The sequence below is a fragment of the Helianthus annuus genome, chromosome 7 (assembly GCF_002127325.2).
Source record: "Helianthus annuus cultivar XRQ/B chromosome 7, HanXRQr2.0-SUNRISE, whole genome shotgun sequence".
NCBI lineage: Eukaryota > Viridiplantae > Streptophyta > Magnoliopsida > Asterales > Asteraceae > Helianthus > Helianthus annuus.
The window spans coordinates 145,578,273-145,593,195 of NC_035439.2; the positions used below are offsets into that span (position 1 = coordinate 145,578,273).

Below are 14,923 nucleotides of genomic sequence, written 5' to 3' on the forward strand. Positions count from 1 at the left end.
CTGAAGGTGTTCATAGTTCGATCAAAAGAGTTCTGTGCATCGAATTAGATCAATTATATCACAATTAAACACACACTAGTATCGAGGTGCTGCCGCGGAACAGGGTAATTACTCGATCGCTATTACGATTCAGTTTCCGGGATCAATATATCCAAGGAATGTCTAAGTGCCGCCCACATTGGGTTATGCTTTGTCGTTTGTCGATAATTCGATAAATGAGTTGAAGCATTATACTTTGTCGTTTGTCGATAATTCGATAAATGAGTTGAAGTATTATACTTTGTCGTTTGTCATTTTGTTAAATGAGTTGAAGTATTGCACTTTGTCATTCATTGTGAGAAATTGATCTCGTAAGTTATCGTAACTGCTGTATTGATCACTAACCCTGTTTTGTGTGCATTGTTGTGAAATTAGGTTAACAGAGCTAAAATCCTATTCTATCCGTAGTAAATCTGCAATGTGAGTTATTCTTCTTTTATAAACTCTTTTCTCACCGTTTGTGAGTGTTAACTATTTTACAATACTCCAAATTCATTTTTCCGAGATTATAATACCAATGATTAAGTTGATGTAATCACCAAATTACAGCCAGTATGTGGGGTATTGTGCACATTACTACAGTTTAAATCATTTTAGGTGGGCAAACCTAATTTAATTGATTTACGTCATTCATTGGGGCAGCCAATGGTGATATGACCACTGTCACAGATTCGGTCGAGTGACAAATACTGTGGGTAGTTGGTTGATATCAGAAACATGCGTAAAAGATCTTAACACTGTGAATAATCATAAAATGTGTCGTTTTCAGTAATTAGAATAATTCACTCAGTATTTCCCGCTGACAAAATCTTTTTCCAAACATGTTTCAGGTGATCTGCTGTAAATCAGGGAAAAGTGCTGAGGAGCATTTCAAGCTTAAAATAGTGGCTCAATATAAAATAAAGAAAGATGTTTTGAAATAAGAATTTATCACTAAACTTATGTAGTGTAAATTAGCGGGGTTTTATCCCGAATTGTGAAATAAAAATAATCGGGAAAAGTTTTAGCTTCACAACGATCCTGATGTTAAAAATTTCCGCTGCTAAACTCAATTAAACAAATATCACGGGGTTTCTGTCTCGCGGCTCCAGAAACGGGTCAAACCGGGTCGGGGGCCGTGACACCCAGGTCCCTTGCAGGACCTCTAAATGCTAAACAAGGGCAAGACCCTTACCAAACCGTTCCCTTAACTCCCGACTAGGTAGCCAACATACCTCCATATAGACCGTGGAGATATGAATGGTGAAAATCTTTTATTTTACATAGACAGTAAAATAATGCCAAGACACCACGAACAAATGATAAGGAAGAATCACCTTCAACATAAGAAACTAGTTATTAAAGTCATTAATGCAAAACCAAATAAAAAGTGCAAAAGATTAAAAATAAAAAGTATTATACTAAACACTTGTCTTCACCAAGTGATGTAAGAGACTTAGGCAAACATGGCCTTGATTGTCAAGAACTCTTACGATCAATCTTGCATCCCGAGACAACTCACACACTCTATCATGGACAATGGATGATGGTGGTGGATGATGGTGTTGTGATGGTGGTGGGTGGTGGATGAAGTGTGAGAGAGGTGGTGTGCCAAGGGATGAGTTGCAATGGTTCCAAGCACTCCTATTTATAGGCTGAACAGAAGCCTGGGCACGGCCCCGTGCCCGTCTGACAATCTCTCTCTTCATTAGTTGTAATTCGCAATTACAATAAATGCGCATGCAGTACTTTCGTCATGCCCCCGTGTTCACTTGGCACGGCCCCGTGGTGGGCAATAGAAGCTTCTGCAGGTTTGTCTTATCTGCTGCTTCTTGGGCACGGCCCGTGCTGGCTGAGCACGTGGCGTGTTCAGTCTTCTGTCTTCTGTCTTCTCTGTTTTGCTTGGGAGGATGCTGTCGAGGGGTCGGGCAATCCATTTCTATTCCTTTTCTTGTATTTATGTTAGATTTAGCTGTCTTTTTGTTTCTTTTGTTAATTTGAGCTCATTTAATCCTGAAAATACAAAAGGAAGACAAAAGCACACTTTTTCCAACATTAGTACTAAAAATGGGTTAGTTTTATGCCTTATTTGATGTAATTTATATATTGCATTTTACACACATCACTTGCCATTGTTTAAAAATCTCTAGATGATGTCATCCAATGGCCTAGATTAGTTCACACAGTTCATTCTCAACCTAGTGTTACTCTAGTACCTTATATATATGTGTGTGTGTTATATTTAGTGACAATTTAAACATAGATGTGTTTTAACGTACGTAGGTGCACATTAAGCAAATAACGTGCATAATTATCTATTATAACATGTCTAGTTAGGGTTAACACAACCCATGCGTAATTTAAGTTTAATCCATGTGTATTTTCATGTTTGATGGCATGCATTATTTGGATTTTATGACGTTCGTATTTTAAAAATGAATAGGCGTCTTGAAGGTGTGGAAATAGGCCCTTGGGTGTGTGAATATGCAGAGCCTAAACTAAATTTTAGGAGTTACAATAGCATTTGTTAAGGATTTGGGTATTGTAAACACATACAAACCCAAACTAAATTTTAGGAGTTAATAAACACACAAGTTTTATGTGGTTCGGTCAACGAATCTACGCCACGTGCTGCAACCAGAACATTACCCTATTGCATTCTCCTTTACTCGGTAGGAATTACATACTAAATATAAATGGATACGGGTTTACTACTTTATTCACCAAGAAAACTAATATGGACCATATTTAAAATAAAATGGGCCAACCCATCTTCTGATCGTCTGCTCTATAGTTCTCTAGAATGGTGCCCAAAACAATCAAGCCTCCACATTAAAACAAGGGTTGTAATTGAGCCAAGCCACTCTAAGCCAGGGTGGGCTGAGGCTCAGCTTGTTTAAAAACCAAGTCAAGTCGAGCTGACCCATATATCTTAACGAGTTGAATTGCATGGCTCAGGCTCGGCTTGTAAAAAGCTCGACCTAGCTCATGGCTCATTGAGTCGGTTCGTTTATTATTTTCTTAGAAAATGTTTTCTATTTTTGTATTTATTTTACACATTATGATAATGATTTACATAAAACAAAAATAAATAAATAAAAGCCTATTTAAGCGGGGGTTGTAAACGAGCGAGCCACAAACTAAACCTATCTTGGCTTAGGCTCGCCTTATTTACAAACCTAGCCAAGCTTGTTCGGCTCATTTAAAACCAATTGTTTTGGCTTAGGCTCGCCTTATTTACAAACCTAGCCGAGCTTGTTCGGCTAATTTAAAACCGATTGTTTTCTTGAACGTTTTTCAGCGATTAAAACGAGCTGCGAGCCGTGATCTTTTGAACAAATTTGAAATAAATTTAAGACATTGAGTCAATGGAAATCCGAACACCAAAAAAGTTGATAGATTTCGGAAAAACAAAACAAATTAACTCATGTGGAAACGATCCTCATTCCATGGATGGGTGTATTATGTGATATTCACAACCACACATGGCATAACACGTCAAGTTAAAGCCATAAAAGAAACCAATATGGCGCCAACACTATATATATACGAACTCCCATCCAACCATTCCACTACAATTAATTTAACACAAATCCCTCCTAATATATTCATGAACCCTTAAACTAGTCGTCACCACATCATCACCACAATGGATGGTTCACTCAAACCTGGAGCCACTCTTGCCCTTTGCACTTTACTGCTTATATCCTTACTTCTTATTTATTTTTTATCAGAAAAAAACCCATCGGCATCCATAACCGACAAGCCGTATCGATCCAAACCGCCATCAGCCATCGTAAGCTTCATCAAACTTGGATAATAATCTCACTATAATGAGGCTAATGTGACCTTTCAGAAGCAAAGAAACGTAACCTCTTTAACATGAGTTGCATTCAATTATAATTCAACTTCACTTAACATAAATGTTGCATTAAAAGATCTGATATATGGCAATCAGTTACATTCTATTACTTTTCCAAAATTATATGAATAAAATTGTGATAAAGTTTTGAGTTTTGTGTGATTGTAGCATGAGGCCTCGATGTATAGAGACGAGTTGGAAGCAGCCTTGGAGGGAGCTTCCATGGCGAACAAAACAGTGATCATCGCGGTTGTGAACCGAGCTTACACCGAGGGGGACAAACCTATGTTTGATATATTCTTAGATGGGTTTTGGCTAGGAGAAGATACAAGGCAATTGACTAACCATCTTTTAATCGTGGCAGTTGATCAAACTGCGTTTGAACGTTGCATGTTTCTTAGATTACATTGTTACAGGCTGAAAACCGATGGCGATGACTTTATGGATGAGAAGGTTTACATGTCGGAAGATTTCATAAAGATGATGTGGATAAGAACCCGTTTTCTTGGAGATGTTCTCCGGCGTGGATACAACTTTATTTTCACAGTAAGTTATAAGTACCACTTGAATTTTAATTTTCATTATGTTATATAAGTATACACAAACAAATTAGTTTTTGCATAATCATTTCAATTTTATTATATGTTGTTACATTAAATCTAATCTAATTATAATAAAAAATTCTCACTAATGCCACATGTCATTTTCTTGTTTAAATTATTAATTAATAATATTATTTAATTTATATCTAATTCTAATTAATGATTATTAATAGTATTATGCAAATACTTAAAGTTTTTATAAAAAGAATACTTCAACTTTTCTTTTTTATCTTTTTTTAAGGACAATTATCTATAATTTTAAAACCTATGATTCAATACTTTTTTGTTTTTTTTTTTCATATAATATGCAATTTTCATATTCAACATATTAGTTGTGGTTTCCGATTTATTTTTTATTTCACAATAAACTACTCAGGTCAACCACATACTCGTAAAATAGGATTTTTGTTTCTTTTTAATGGGAAGTGTTTGAATCTTATTTATCTTTCTTTTTAGGTTGTAACGGGTTCATGTCAAATGAGTACGGGTCAAAAGGATTTAAGTCATGTTAGGCCAACGTTTCAACACCGTTTGTGCATTCTATTTTTTTCTATATATTATGAGTAGCGAAAACATATTATCAAAAGTATGATACAAGATTTCTTTTTGATAAAACGATTAAGAACATTTTAAGCATTCAAATACTTTTGACACATTTGGTCATTTCACTTTTTTGCCTTTTTAAAGATGAAACATGTTACTCAGTTGATATTTTCGACAAAATACGACTTTAATTGATTGTTTCCACTATCATACGTGAAAATGTAATGTTAGGCATGTTACGATAAAATTCAAATATTACATTAATTGAACATTAAATATAAATTATTATAGTTATGTAAACACTCTAAATAAAAAGAAATAAGAAGGTTATAAATTTCTTAGTAGGGTAGCTAAAATAATTTACTAAAACACATAAGATATCTTGTAATTCTTAATAACATATATGTGAAATCAATAAATGTACAGGATACAGATGTTTTGTGGCTCAGGAATCCATTTCCAAGGCTAACCCTAAACGAAACTGTTGATCTTCAGATAAGCGTCGATCGGTTTAATGGCGATCAGTGGTCACAAACGAATCCGTTAAACACTGGTTTCTACATGATCAAATCTAACAACAAGACAATTGCATTGTTCGATGAGTGGTATATGCAAAGAAACACCTCAGTTGGAATGAAAGAACAAGATGTTCTTGTTGAGCTAATGCATAAAGGAGTTTTTAATAGGTTGGGACTTGGGGTTAGATTTTTGGACACCATATATTTCAGTGGATTTTGTGAAGATAGTAGAGATATTAACGTTGTTTCAACTGTTCATGCAAATTGTTGTCGGACTATTAGAGCGAAAGTCAATGATTTAATCAACGTTGTTCATGATTGGAAGAGATTTAGAGATCCATCAGACAATAAAACAATGGATTTTATATGGTCTAATCACTTAGCATGCCAAAATTCATGGACTTAGTGAGTTATTGCCCCATGAATACGTTGTAGATCCGTGAGATTGACAATTACACTCTATTTGTAGACGGTTTTTATACGCTAGATGGAAATTGGTCCATTTTTTTTTTTTTTTGGGGATCATGATGGTACTTTGTATTATTTTAGAGACATTAGAGTTCTTATGTATCTTTCCTATGTTTAGATTTATGTTTTCTTATCTCCTATCTTGGGATGAGCTAGCCTTTGATACTGGGTATTGGTTTTTTTTTTTGAAAAATAAACTTCATTCAACCACAACCAAAAACAGGCGCGCACTTCACCTCGAGATGAGACGAAGCCGCAACCAAACACGCATCACATAATGTCAAATTTACACCCCTTGTTCCAATCTACAACCCTCTTTTTATACCTATTGTTGAACCACAAAAAACCTGTAGTCTTCACATCTAAAATATGTGTGACTTGGTAATTTTCATGGATGATACTGGGTATTGTTGAACCTCGAGATGATACTGGGTATTGGTGCCGAATTGGTACCGCACCAGTTATATTCGGTACTGGCACCGGTACCCATTTTTTCCGTTTTTCGATACGGTATTAGTATTTTGGCTATTTACCTGTAAAAAGGTGTGTGTATATATAAATGATGCAGGCCCAAGTGTTGAGGAACGGGCCATCTTGTATTTAGAGGCCCAAGATCGCGTGATAAAAGGGGCTTCACTAAAATGGCTCTAACTTGGGCTACAGGTGTCCGTTTTGGGCGTGCGACCAGGCGATACGATCGTGAGAACGAAGCCCATCTTTCCACAAACCACCGTAGGTGGTTTGGGTCAACGTCCAGGCCCAAAAACGCTTATTTCTATGAGTTATTTACATTTTTATGTTTTTTAGTGCTTTTCGTGGACTTTTATTTGCTTCTAGCTTTTGGCCCAAGTGTGTTTTGAGGCCCGTTTTGAATTTAGGTTGTTATTTATATGGATGTAATGGGAGGAAGATAATCAGTTTTGAGTTTAATGAAAAGTCATTTTTTTCTCCCAATTCACTTGTGAGCGTCTTGAGTATGAAACCCCCAATTTTCGGTATTCCACAAGAATCAACGAATTTTGGAAGAGTTGTTCCTGGTATTCTGTGTGAATCAACAGGTCCAATTTCATATCCTATTTCCTAGTCTACATCAGTTGGTATCAGAGCCGAATTCCTGGCTCAAAATGCCTCCAAGGAGAAACAACAACAGGCCTCTTGATGAAGTGTATGAACGAGAGTTGGAGCAGCGACTCATGGCGAGAGTGGATGAACGGTTGGATCAAGTGGTCAATCAGTTGACTGATCGGATGGCCGATTTGATCAATCGTAGGAGGCAGAGACCCAATGATGGGTATGGTTCTGAAATTAGTAACCCATTTGGTGATGATTCGACTTCCGAAGACGAACAGGAGGGGCAACCAAGGGGTGAACGTGGAGATGGTAATCGGCGTTGGGAGGCGGGGATGCGTACTAGCATTCCAGAATTTGATGGTGACACTTTGAATCCAGAAAATTTCATTGATTGGCTTGCTGTGGTTGAAGAGGGGTTCGAATTCAAAGAGGTACCCGAAGACAAAAGGGTTCCTTTGATTGCTACCAGGTTACGTGGTAGGGCATCGGCTTGGTGGAAACAACTGAAACTGTCTCGTGAAAGGATGGGAAAGTCAAAGGTCACAACCTAGAGGAAGATGAAGAAGTGCATGAGGGCCAACTTTATTCCTCATAATTATCAGCGTTTAATGTACCAGCGGTTACAGAATTTAAAGCAGGGATCCAAAACGGTTGAAGATTACACAACGGAATTCTATCAGTTGGTGGCTCGAAATGATATTCAAGAGACTGAAGATCAACTTGTCTCTCGTTACATTGGTGGTCTAAGGCTTGCAATTATGGAGTCTGTGAATTTGTTTGATCCGTTGACTATTTCTGATGCACATCAGCGTGCCCTGGTTTTTGAAAAGCAAACCCGACGTAGTGGTGGTTCAGCCTCATCTGCCTTGACAGGAGGTAGTTCGGGTTCGGGCAATGTGGCGTCTTGTTTTGTGCCCAATCAAGCAAAATCGGGTGGTGGCGCTGCTGGGTCTAGTTCTAAAGGGGCCGGTACTAGCAATATGAAATGTTTTAATTGTGGGGAGACGGGTCATCGCCAGGCAGAGTGCAAGAAGGCTGGGAAGAGACACTTGTATAACGAGCCTGATGGATGGGAAGATGATGATGAGGTTGGTGAGACTTATGAAGACGGCCCGGTTTATGATGAGGAGCCTGAGTGTGAAGAAGAGGAGGTGGCTGGAGATGTGGGGTTGAGTCTGGTGGTTAGGCGTTCATGCTATACACCAAAGGCCAGTGATGATGATTGGCTTAAGCATAACATCTTCCATTCGACTTGTACTGTGTTGGGAAAGGTTTGTACCTTTGTTATTGACTCAGGGAGTTGTGACAATCTAGTTTCTGAGGAGGCTGTCAGAAAGCTAGGTTTGAAGACGGAGAACCACCGTAAACCTTATAAGCTCCAGTGGCTCAAGAAGGGAGGCGAGGTACAAGTCAGTAAGCGTACCCTTGTTTCTTTTTCTGTTGGTAAAACATATAAGGATGATGTGTGGTGTGATGTGGTACCTATGGACGCTTGTCATTTGTTGTTGGGGAGGCCTTGGGAATATGATCGATGCGTAGTGCATAACGGGCGTTCTAATACATACAGTTTCATGTTTGATAATGTGAAGATAACTTTGTTGCCTAATAAACCCAAAGAAGTAGCCGCCAAGCCCACCGGTACCCTGTTGACTCTTTCTCAGTTTGAGAATGAATTGGAGGTGGGAGATGATGTTTTTGTGTTGATTGGTAAGGAAGTGGTTGATGGGGTCAACATTCCTGAAGCTATGGTTCCTTTGCTTGAAGAATTTTCTGATGTTTTCCCTGATGAATTGCCTGATGGATTGCCACCTTTGCGTGACATCCAACATCATATTGATTTGGAGCCTGGGTCACAGTTACCCAATAGACCACATTACAGGATGAGCCCTGGTGAGCATGAAGAGTTGCGAAGGCAGGTTGAGGAAATTGATTTCTAAGGGCCACGTTCGTGAAAGTATGAGCCCTTGTGCTGTTCCGGCTTTATTGACTCCAAAGAAAGATGGCACTTGGCGTATGTGTGTTGACAGTCGGGCAATCAACAAGATTACTGTGAGGTACAGGTTTCCTATTTCTCGACTTGATGATTTACTTGATCAGATTAGTGGTGCTACTATTTTTACGAAGTTAGACTTGAAGAGTGGGTATTACCAGATTCGTCTTAGACCGGGTGACGAGTGGAAAACTGCCTTCAAGACTCGTGAAGGGTTGTATGAGTGGTTGGTGATGCCATTTGGTTTATCAAACGCACCTAGTACTTTTATGCGTGTGATGAATCAGTTACTTGGACCTTTTCTTGGGAAGTTCGTGGTTGTGTATTTTGATGATATTCTTATTTATAGTGCTTCCTTCAGCGATCATGCTGGGCATGTGAGGCAGGTTTTGGCCTTACTACGCAGGGACCGTTTTTATGCAGCCACCAAGAAGTGTGTGTTCATGACCCCTAAGGTGTTGTTCTTGGGGTATGTTGTTTCTGGTGATGGGATACAGGTTGATGAATCCAAAGTAGCGGCTGTTCAAAATTGGCCAACTCTTACTACCATTACTGAAGTTCTTAGTTTCCATGGGCTTGCTTCTTTTTATAGACGGTTTATTCCACACTTCAGTTCTATTATGGCCCCAGTGACAGATTGTATCAAGGGGAAGACGTTTGTATGGACAGTTGAGGCAGATTTGGCTTTTCAAGTTGTGAAGGAGAAGCTCACTACAGCACCAATTCTGGTATTGCCTGATTTTTCTCAAGTTTTTGAACTTCATACTGATGCCTCAAAGGTTGGAATTGGTGGGGTTCTTAGTCAGGGTGGTCGACCTGTTGCTTATTTTAGTGAGAAGTTAACTGGGCCTAAGTTGAGGTACAGTACTTATGATCTGGAGTTTTTTGCAGTGGTCCAAGCTGTAAAGCATTGGCGTCATTACTTGTTTCAAAAGGAGTTTGTTTTGTTTACGGATCATGATTCCTTAAGGCATATTCGTACTCAAGACAAGGTATCTCATAAGCATGGACGATGGTTGGCTTTTCTTGAGAAGTTTACTTTTGTGGTCAAGCACAAGAATGGTGTTTCAAATAAGGTTGCTGATGCCTTAAGCAGGAGGAATAATCTGCTTGTTTCTATGAGGGTTGATGTGCCAGGTCTGGAGGTCATTCGTGAGCAGTTAGCCATTGACCCTTATTTCTCAGTTATTTTGCAGGATGTGGAAACTGGGAAGAAGTCAGACTTTCTTTTGCATGATGGCTTTTTGTTCAAGGGGAATCAGCTATGTATTCCTGATTCTAGTCTTCGTTTACAGATTATTAAGGAGTTACATGGTGAAGGGCATGTTGGTCGTGACCGCACTTTACAGTTGGTGCAAGCTTCTTATTATTGGCCTACTATGAGGAAAGAGGTGGATCGTTATGTGAAGAGGTGTCGTATTTGTCAAGTTTCAAAGGGCACGGCTACCAATGCGGGTCTCTATATGCCTTTGCCAGTCCCCTCGCAGCCATGGGTTGATATTAGTATGGATTTTGTGTTGGGGTTACCTCGTACTCAGAGGGGTAACGATTCTATTTTTGTTGTGGTGGATCGGTTTTCTAAGATGGTCCATTTTATTCCTTGCAAGAAGACGACTGATGCTGTTAATGTGGCCCAACTCTTTTTTCGGGACGTGTATCGTTTGCATGGGCTACCTTCTTCTATTGTGTCTGATCGGGATACCCGATTTCTGAGTCATTTTTGGCGTAGCTTGTGGAAGATGGTAAATACTCAGCTCAACTTCAGTAGTGCTTATCACCCACAAACTGATGGCCAAACTGAAGTTGTTAATCGGTCACTTGGGAATTTGCTGAGGTGTTTGGTTGGTGATCATGTGAAGGCATGGGATCAAAAATTATGCCAAGCTGAGTTTGCTCATAATCATGCTGTTAATCGGAGCACCGGGTATAGCCCATTTCAGGTAGTTTACTCATCTCAGCCTCGGAGACCACTTGATTTGATGTCTCTTTCTGTTTCTGGATCTGTCCCAAAGAAAGTTCAAGATTTTGTAGAGGGTTTACATGAAGTTCATAGTGCTGTGTATGATCATTTGACCCGAACTAATCTGAAGTATAAGCAAGCTGCTGATCAGAAGCGTAGGCATGTTGAGTTTGAGGAAGGTGATTTTGTTTGGGCTGTTTTGACTAAAGATCGTTTTACAGTTGGGGAATACAATAAGTTGTCAGCCAAGAAGATTGGTCCAGTTGAAATCGTGGAGAAGATCAATCCGAATGCGTATCGTCTGAAGCTGCCGAGTCACATTCGTTGTTCTGATGTGTTTAACGTGAAGCATCTGGTGCCTTATTATGGTGATTCTTCCGATGATGAACCTGTTGGTAATTCGAGGGCGAATTTTGTCTATCCAGGGGGGAATGATGCAGGCCCAAGTGTTGAGGAACGGGCCATCTTGTATTTAGAGGCCCAAGATCGCGTGACAAAAGGGGCTTCACTAAAATGGCTCTAACTTGGGCTACAGGTGTCCGTTTTGGGCGTGCGACCAGGCGATACGATCGTGAGAACGAAGCCCATCTTTCCACAAACCACGTGGGTCAACGTCCAGGCCCAAAAACGCTTATTTCTATGAGTTATTTACATTTTTATGTTTTTTAGTGCTTTTCGTGGACTTTTATTTGCTTCTAGCTTTTGGCCCAAGTGTGTTTTGAGGCCCGTTTTGAATTTAGGTTGTTATTTATATGGATGTAATGGGAGGAAGATAATCAGTTTTGAGTTTAATGAAAAGTCATTTTTTTCTCCCAATTCACTTGTGAGTGTCTTGAGTGTGAAACCCCCAATTTTCGGTATTCCACAAGAATCAACGAATTTTGGAAGAGTTGTTCCTGGTATTCTGTGTGAATCAACAGGTCCAATTTCATATCCTATTTCCTAGTCTACATCAATAAAACTATAAAAAAATACAAAATACCAATCCGATTAATCCCTATTAATCCTGACTAATCGCTAGTCGGTACCTCACCAACCGACTAGCGCCTCCAGATTCCTAATTATATTAAGACATTAAACACTGAAATTGAAACACCCCTGTAATTTTTTCAACGTAAAATCCATGAAAATTACAAAGTCACACATATGTTAATATTGAGCTTGGATTAGACATGTTAAGATTTAAAAAAAAAATTGTAATGAAAAGTCTATTTACCGAGGCAGGAAACACACACATGACATAGTAATACCTTCAAGCAATAGATGATAAAACTTAATAGAACAAATCTTACTACTGATGATGATGATGATGACGTTTGGTCTAAATCTGTTACCTTTTGTCCTTCAAAGGGGCCAGTTATATGTCAAACCATATGGATGGGCCTAAAAGATTATCCACTTAATTTGGAAACTTGTTTTAACATTTAATAAGGTATGTAAAAGAGATGTTTAAAAGCCCAAACACTTTAAACTATAAACCCTTAATATTATACTAAAAGCAACCCAAAACGAAAGTCATGAGGACAGGTGCATAAAAAACTCGTATCTGGAAGTAGACCCGAGAAAAAAAAATCCTAGAACCGGTTATTGTTGTACCCGGGCACCCGTAACCAAAATTTGTGATGCAACCAAGTTTTCTCACAAAAAAAGAAGAAATTCGTGAGTTCATCTAGGTTTTTTAGTTCATCTTGATGGTTGTTGATAAAGAGCTCATCCAAAATTTAGCGGACTCCTATTTGAAACAAGTGAAGAGAAGCAAGTGAGCTAGAAAAAATGTACAACTTACAATGAACCACAAGAAGTTACATGCCTATCTATTCATTTAATATCGTATTTAGGTTGTAAATTTGTCAAGATTTGACACCACTTGACAAAAAAAGGAATTTGGCGCAATCGTCTTTTAGTCTCTTAGTCTTTTATGCTTCCGCTCGGTATTATGATTATTAAAGTTTAAAGTGAAACTCTTTTAATTTTTTTTTTTTTGGTTAAGGGTGAATTTTTATTGACCCACCCAAACTTGAATGGGCCATTGAATCTCGTTCTGGGTTGGCTGGGTTTTTAAACCTCTCTTTTTCACACCTTATTAAATCTTGAAATAGGTTTTCAACATTAAATGAATAAACTGTTTAGGCCCATATAGTTTAACAAATAGCTGGCCCATTTGAAGGACAATAAAAAGCCCATCCTTTTGTTTGCAATGTTAACTGGTGGAATACCCAAATCCGTTTCATTTGAATGAGTATAAGCATGATCGAAGAGAAAAACATTGGCAAGCTGCTAAATGGATTCTATACGGTACATCCGTAGTACAACGTATGTTGGATTGGTATTCGAACAGTAAATACAGTCAATGGTTTGGTTATGACGGTGCAGGTTTTAGACAAGAAAAGGTCAACCATATTTTATGATTTTACGCATACAAAAGCTCCGAAAATTTGGAACTCTACTATGTTGTCAGATGTCGTTGTGTTGATTACAAAAGCAGATGATGTTAGTCAAAGTGTAAAACTCTTAGCAGAAAACCAAGTTTATCACATAAGGAAGAAGCACTTTAGTGTTTGGTATCTCTATATCTGAGTTAACATCCAGCAGTATTGGTTGTGACCACGTTCAATTCTTGTTTGGACCTGATCATTATTGAACCCGCTTGAACATTGGTTTGAGGATACTATGATGGTTAACAGTGAGATTGGTGGCATTGGTATTCGCCATGGTGGAGATTTGTTGAATTAGAAGGCATAAAAAGTAATACAACTGGATGGCAAGGGGTTTGGAAGAAAGTGATAGTGGAACTAAGACTATATATATTCTAGTATTTCTCATCTCTCTAGCGTTTCTTACATTATGAAGGTGTTAGAAGTAGGTAAAAGAAGGTCTAAACTATTGATGTGTAATTCCTTAATCCATGCGGGTCAAAAGAAGTAGGTTGTTTATGTAATTTGAAGATAGTCCGTTTATGTTGTAATTGGATTAGTTAATAAGTGCGAGGACTGGAAGCGACTAAAGGAAAGATTACAACCTACATCTAAAGGGAAGCGACACCTCTCCTGCAGACACGACGTTTCACAAGGCGACAACACCACAGGTCTTCATGCATCATGTCGATTCAAGAGGAGTCACATCCATTCATTCGCACCTCAAATATGTTGGTTCAGACCTTGGCTAATACAAACTTACACACACAATACTCTTTGTATATTGATCTTTTAAAGAATTACAAAGGTTACTGAAACAAAGAAAAAACTACTGCTATTTATAATTGAAAATTGAACACATGCTAATAAACAATTACTGCACGTTCACTTCCATCCAACGTTCATTTGCATGAAACTCGGTCAAACTTGACCATTTCACACAAACGTGCAGATTCTAAATTCTAGGTATAATTCCTTTTTCAATATTAGCATATGCTGGAAGGAACAACCCGGATGACCCATTCGACCATTTGACTCATGACCCGATAACGCGTCGACTCGTGTGACCCGCAAACAAACTGAATAACCCAACAATCACCCCCTTAATCGGTTTGTTCACACCACTCGTTCACGACACCCGAATCACAATCTCCTCTCGAACCATCTTCTATCGGACTCCCGACCTCAACCACGGTCACGCCCAAAGCCTTCGATTAACTCGACCTATCCTGGACACCCCGGTCTTCACCTCGACCACGTCCAAAGTCGTCTTTTACTCGACCTATCCCGGACCATTGACCTCTCCTCGGTCATGTCGAAGGCCATCTCGGATCGTGATTTCATTATTCTGTCAAACTCTTACTTGATAAGCACCACTTGCGTATCAACCGCCAACTAGACACCAGCCACCCGCTGCACCGTCTTCGAGTCACTAAACGAATATCTCAGCCACCCCGCTGTTTCGTTTCTACCGCGC

At 38.9% G+C, this 14,923-nt stretch overlaps 2 protein-coding genes across 2 annotated transcripts; both read left to right on the forward strand.

Annotated features, from left to right (window-relative positions):
• Positions 1-3,792: 3,792 nt before the first annotated feature.
• LOC110867469 (uncharacterized protein At1g28695) lies at positions 3,793-6,012 on the forward strand. The gene is made up of 3 exons (XM_022116475.2): positions 3,793-3,814; positions 4,049-4,426; positions 5,452-6,012. The coding sequence occupies exons 2-3, from the start codon at positions 4,061-4,063 to the stop codon at positions 5,947-5,949; spliced, it is 864 nt and encodes a 287-aa protein (XP_021972167.2). The 5' UTR covers positions 3,793-3,814; positions 4,049-4,060; the 3' UTR covers positions 5,950-6,012.
• Positions 6,013-7,639: 1,627 nt separating this feature from the next.
• Positions 7,640-9,019, forward strand: LOC110867153. The gene has a single exon (XM_022116286.1). The coding sequence runs from the start codon at positions 7,640-7,642 to the stop codon at positions 9,017-9,019; it is 1,380 nt and encodes a 459-aa protein (XP_021971978.1).
• The last annotated feature ends 5,904 nt before the right edge of the window (positions 9,020-14,923 follow it).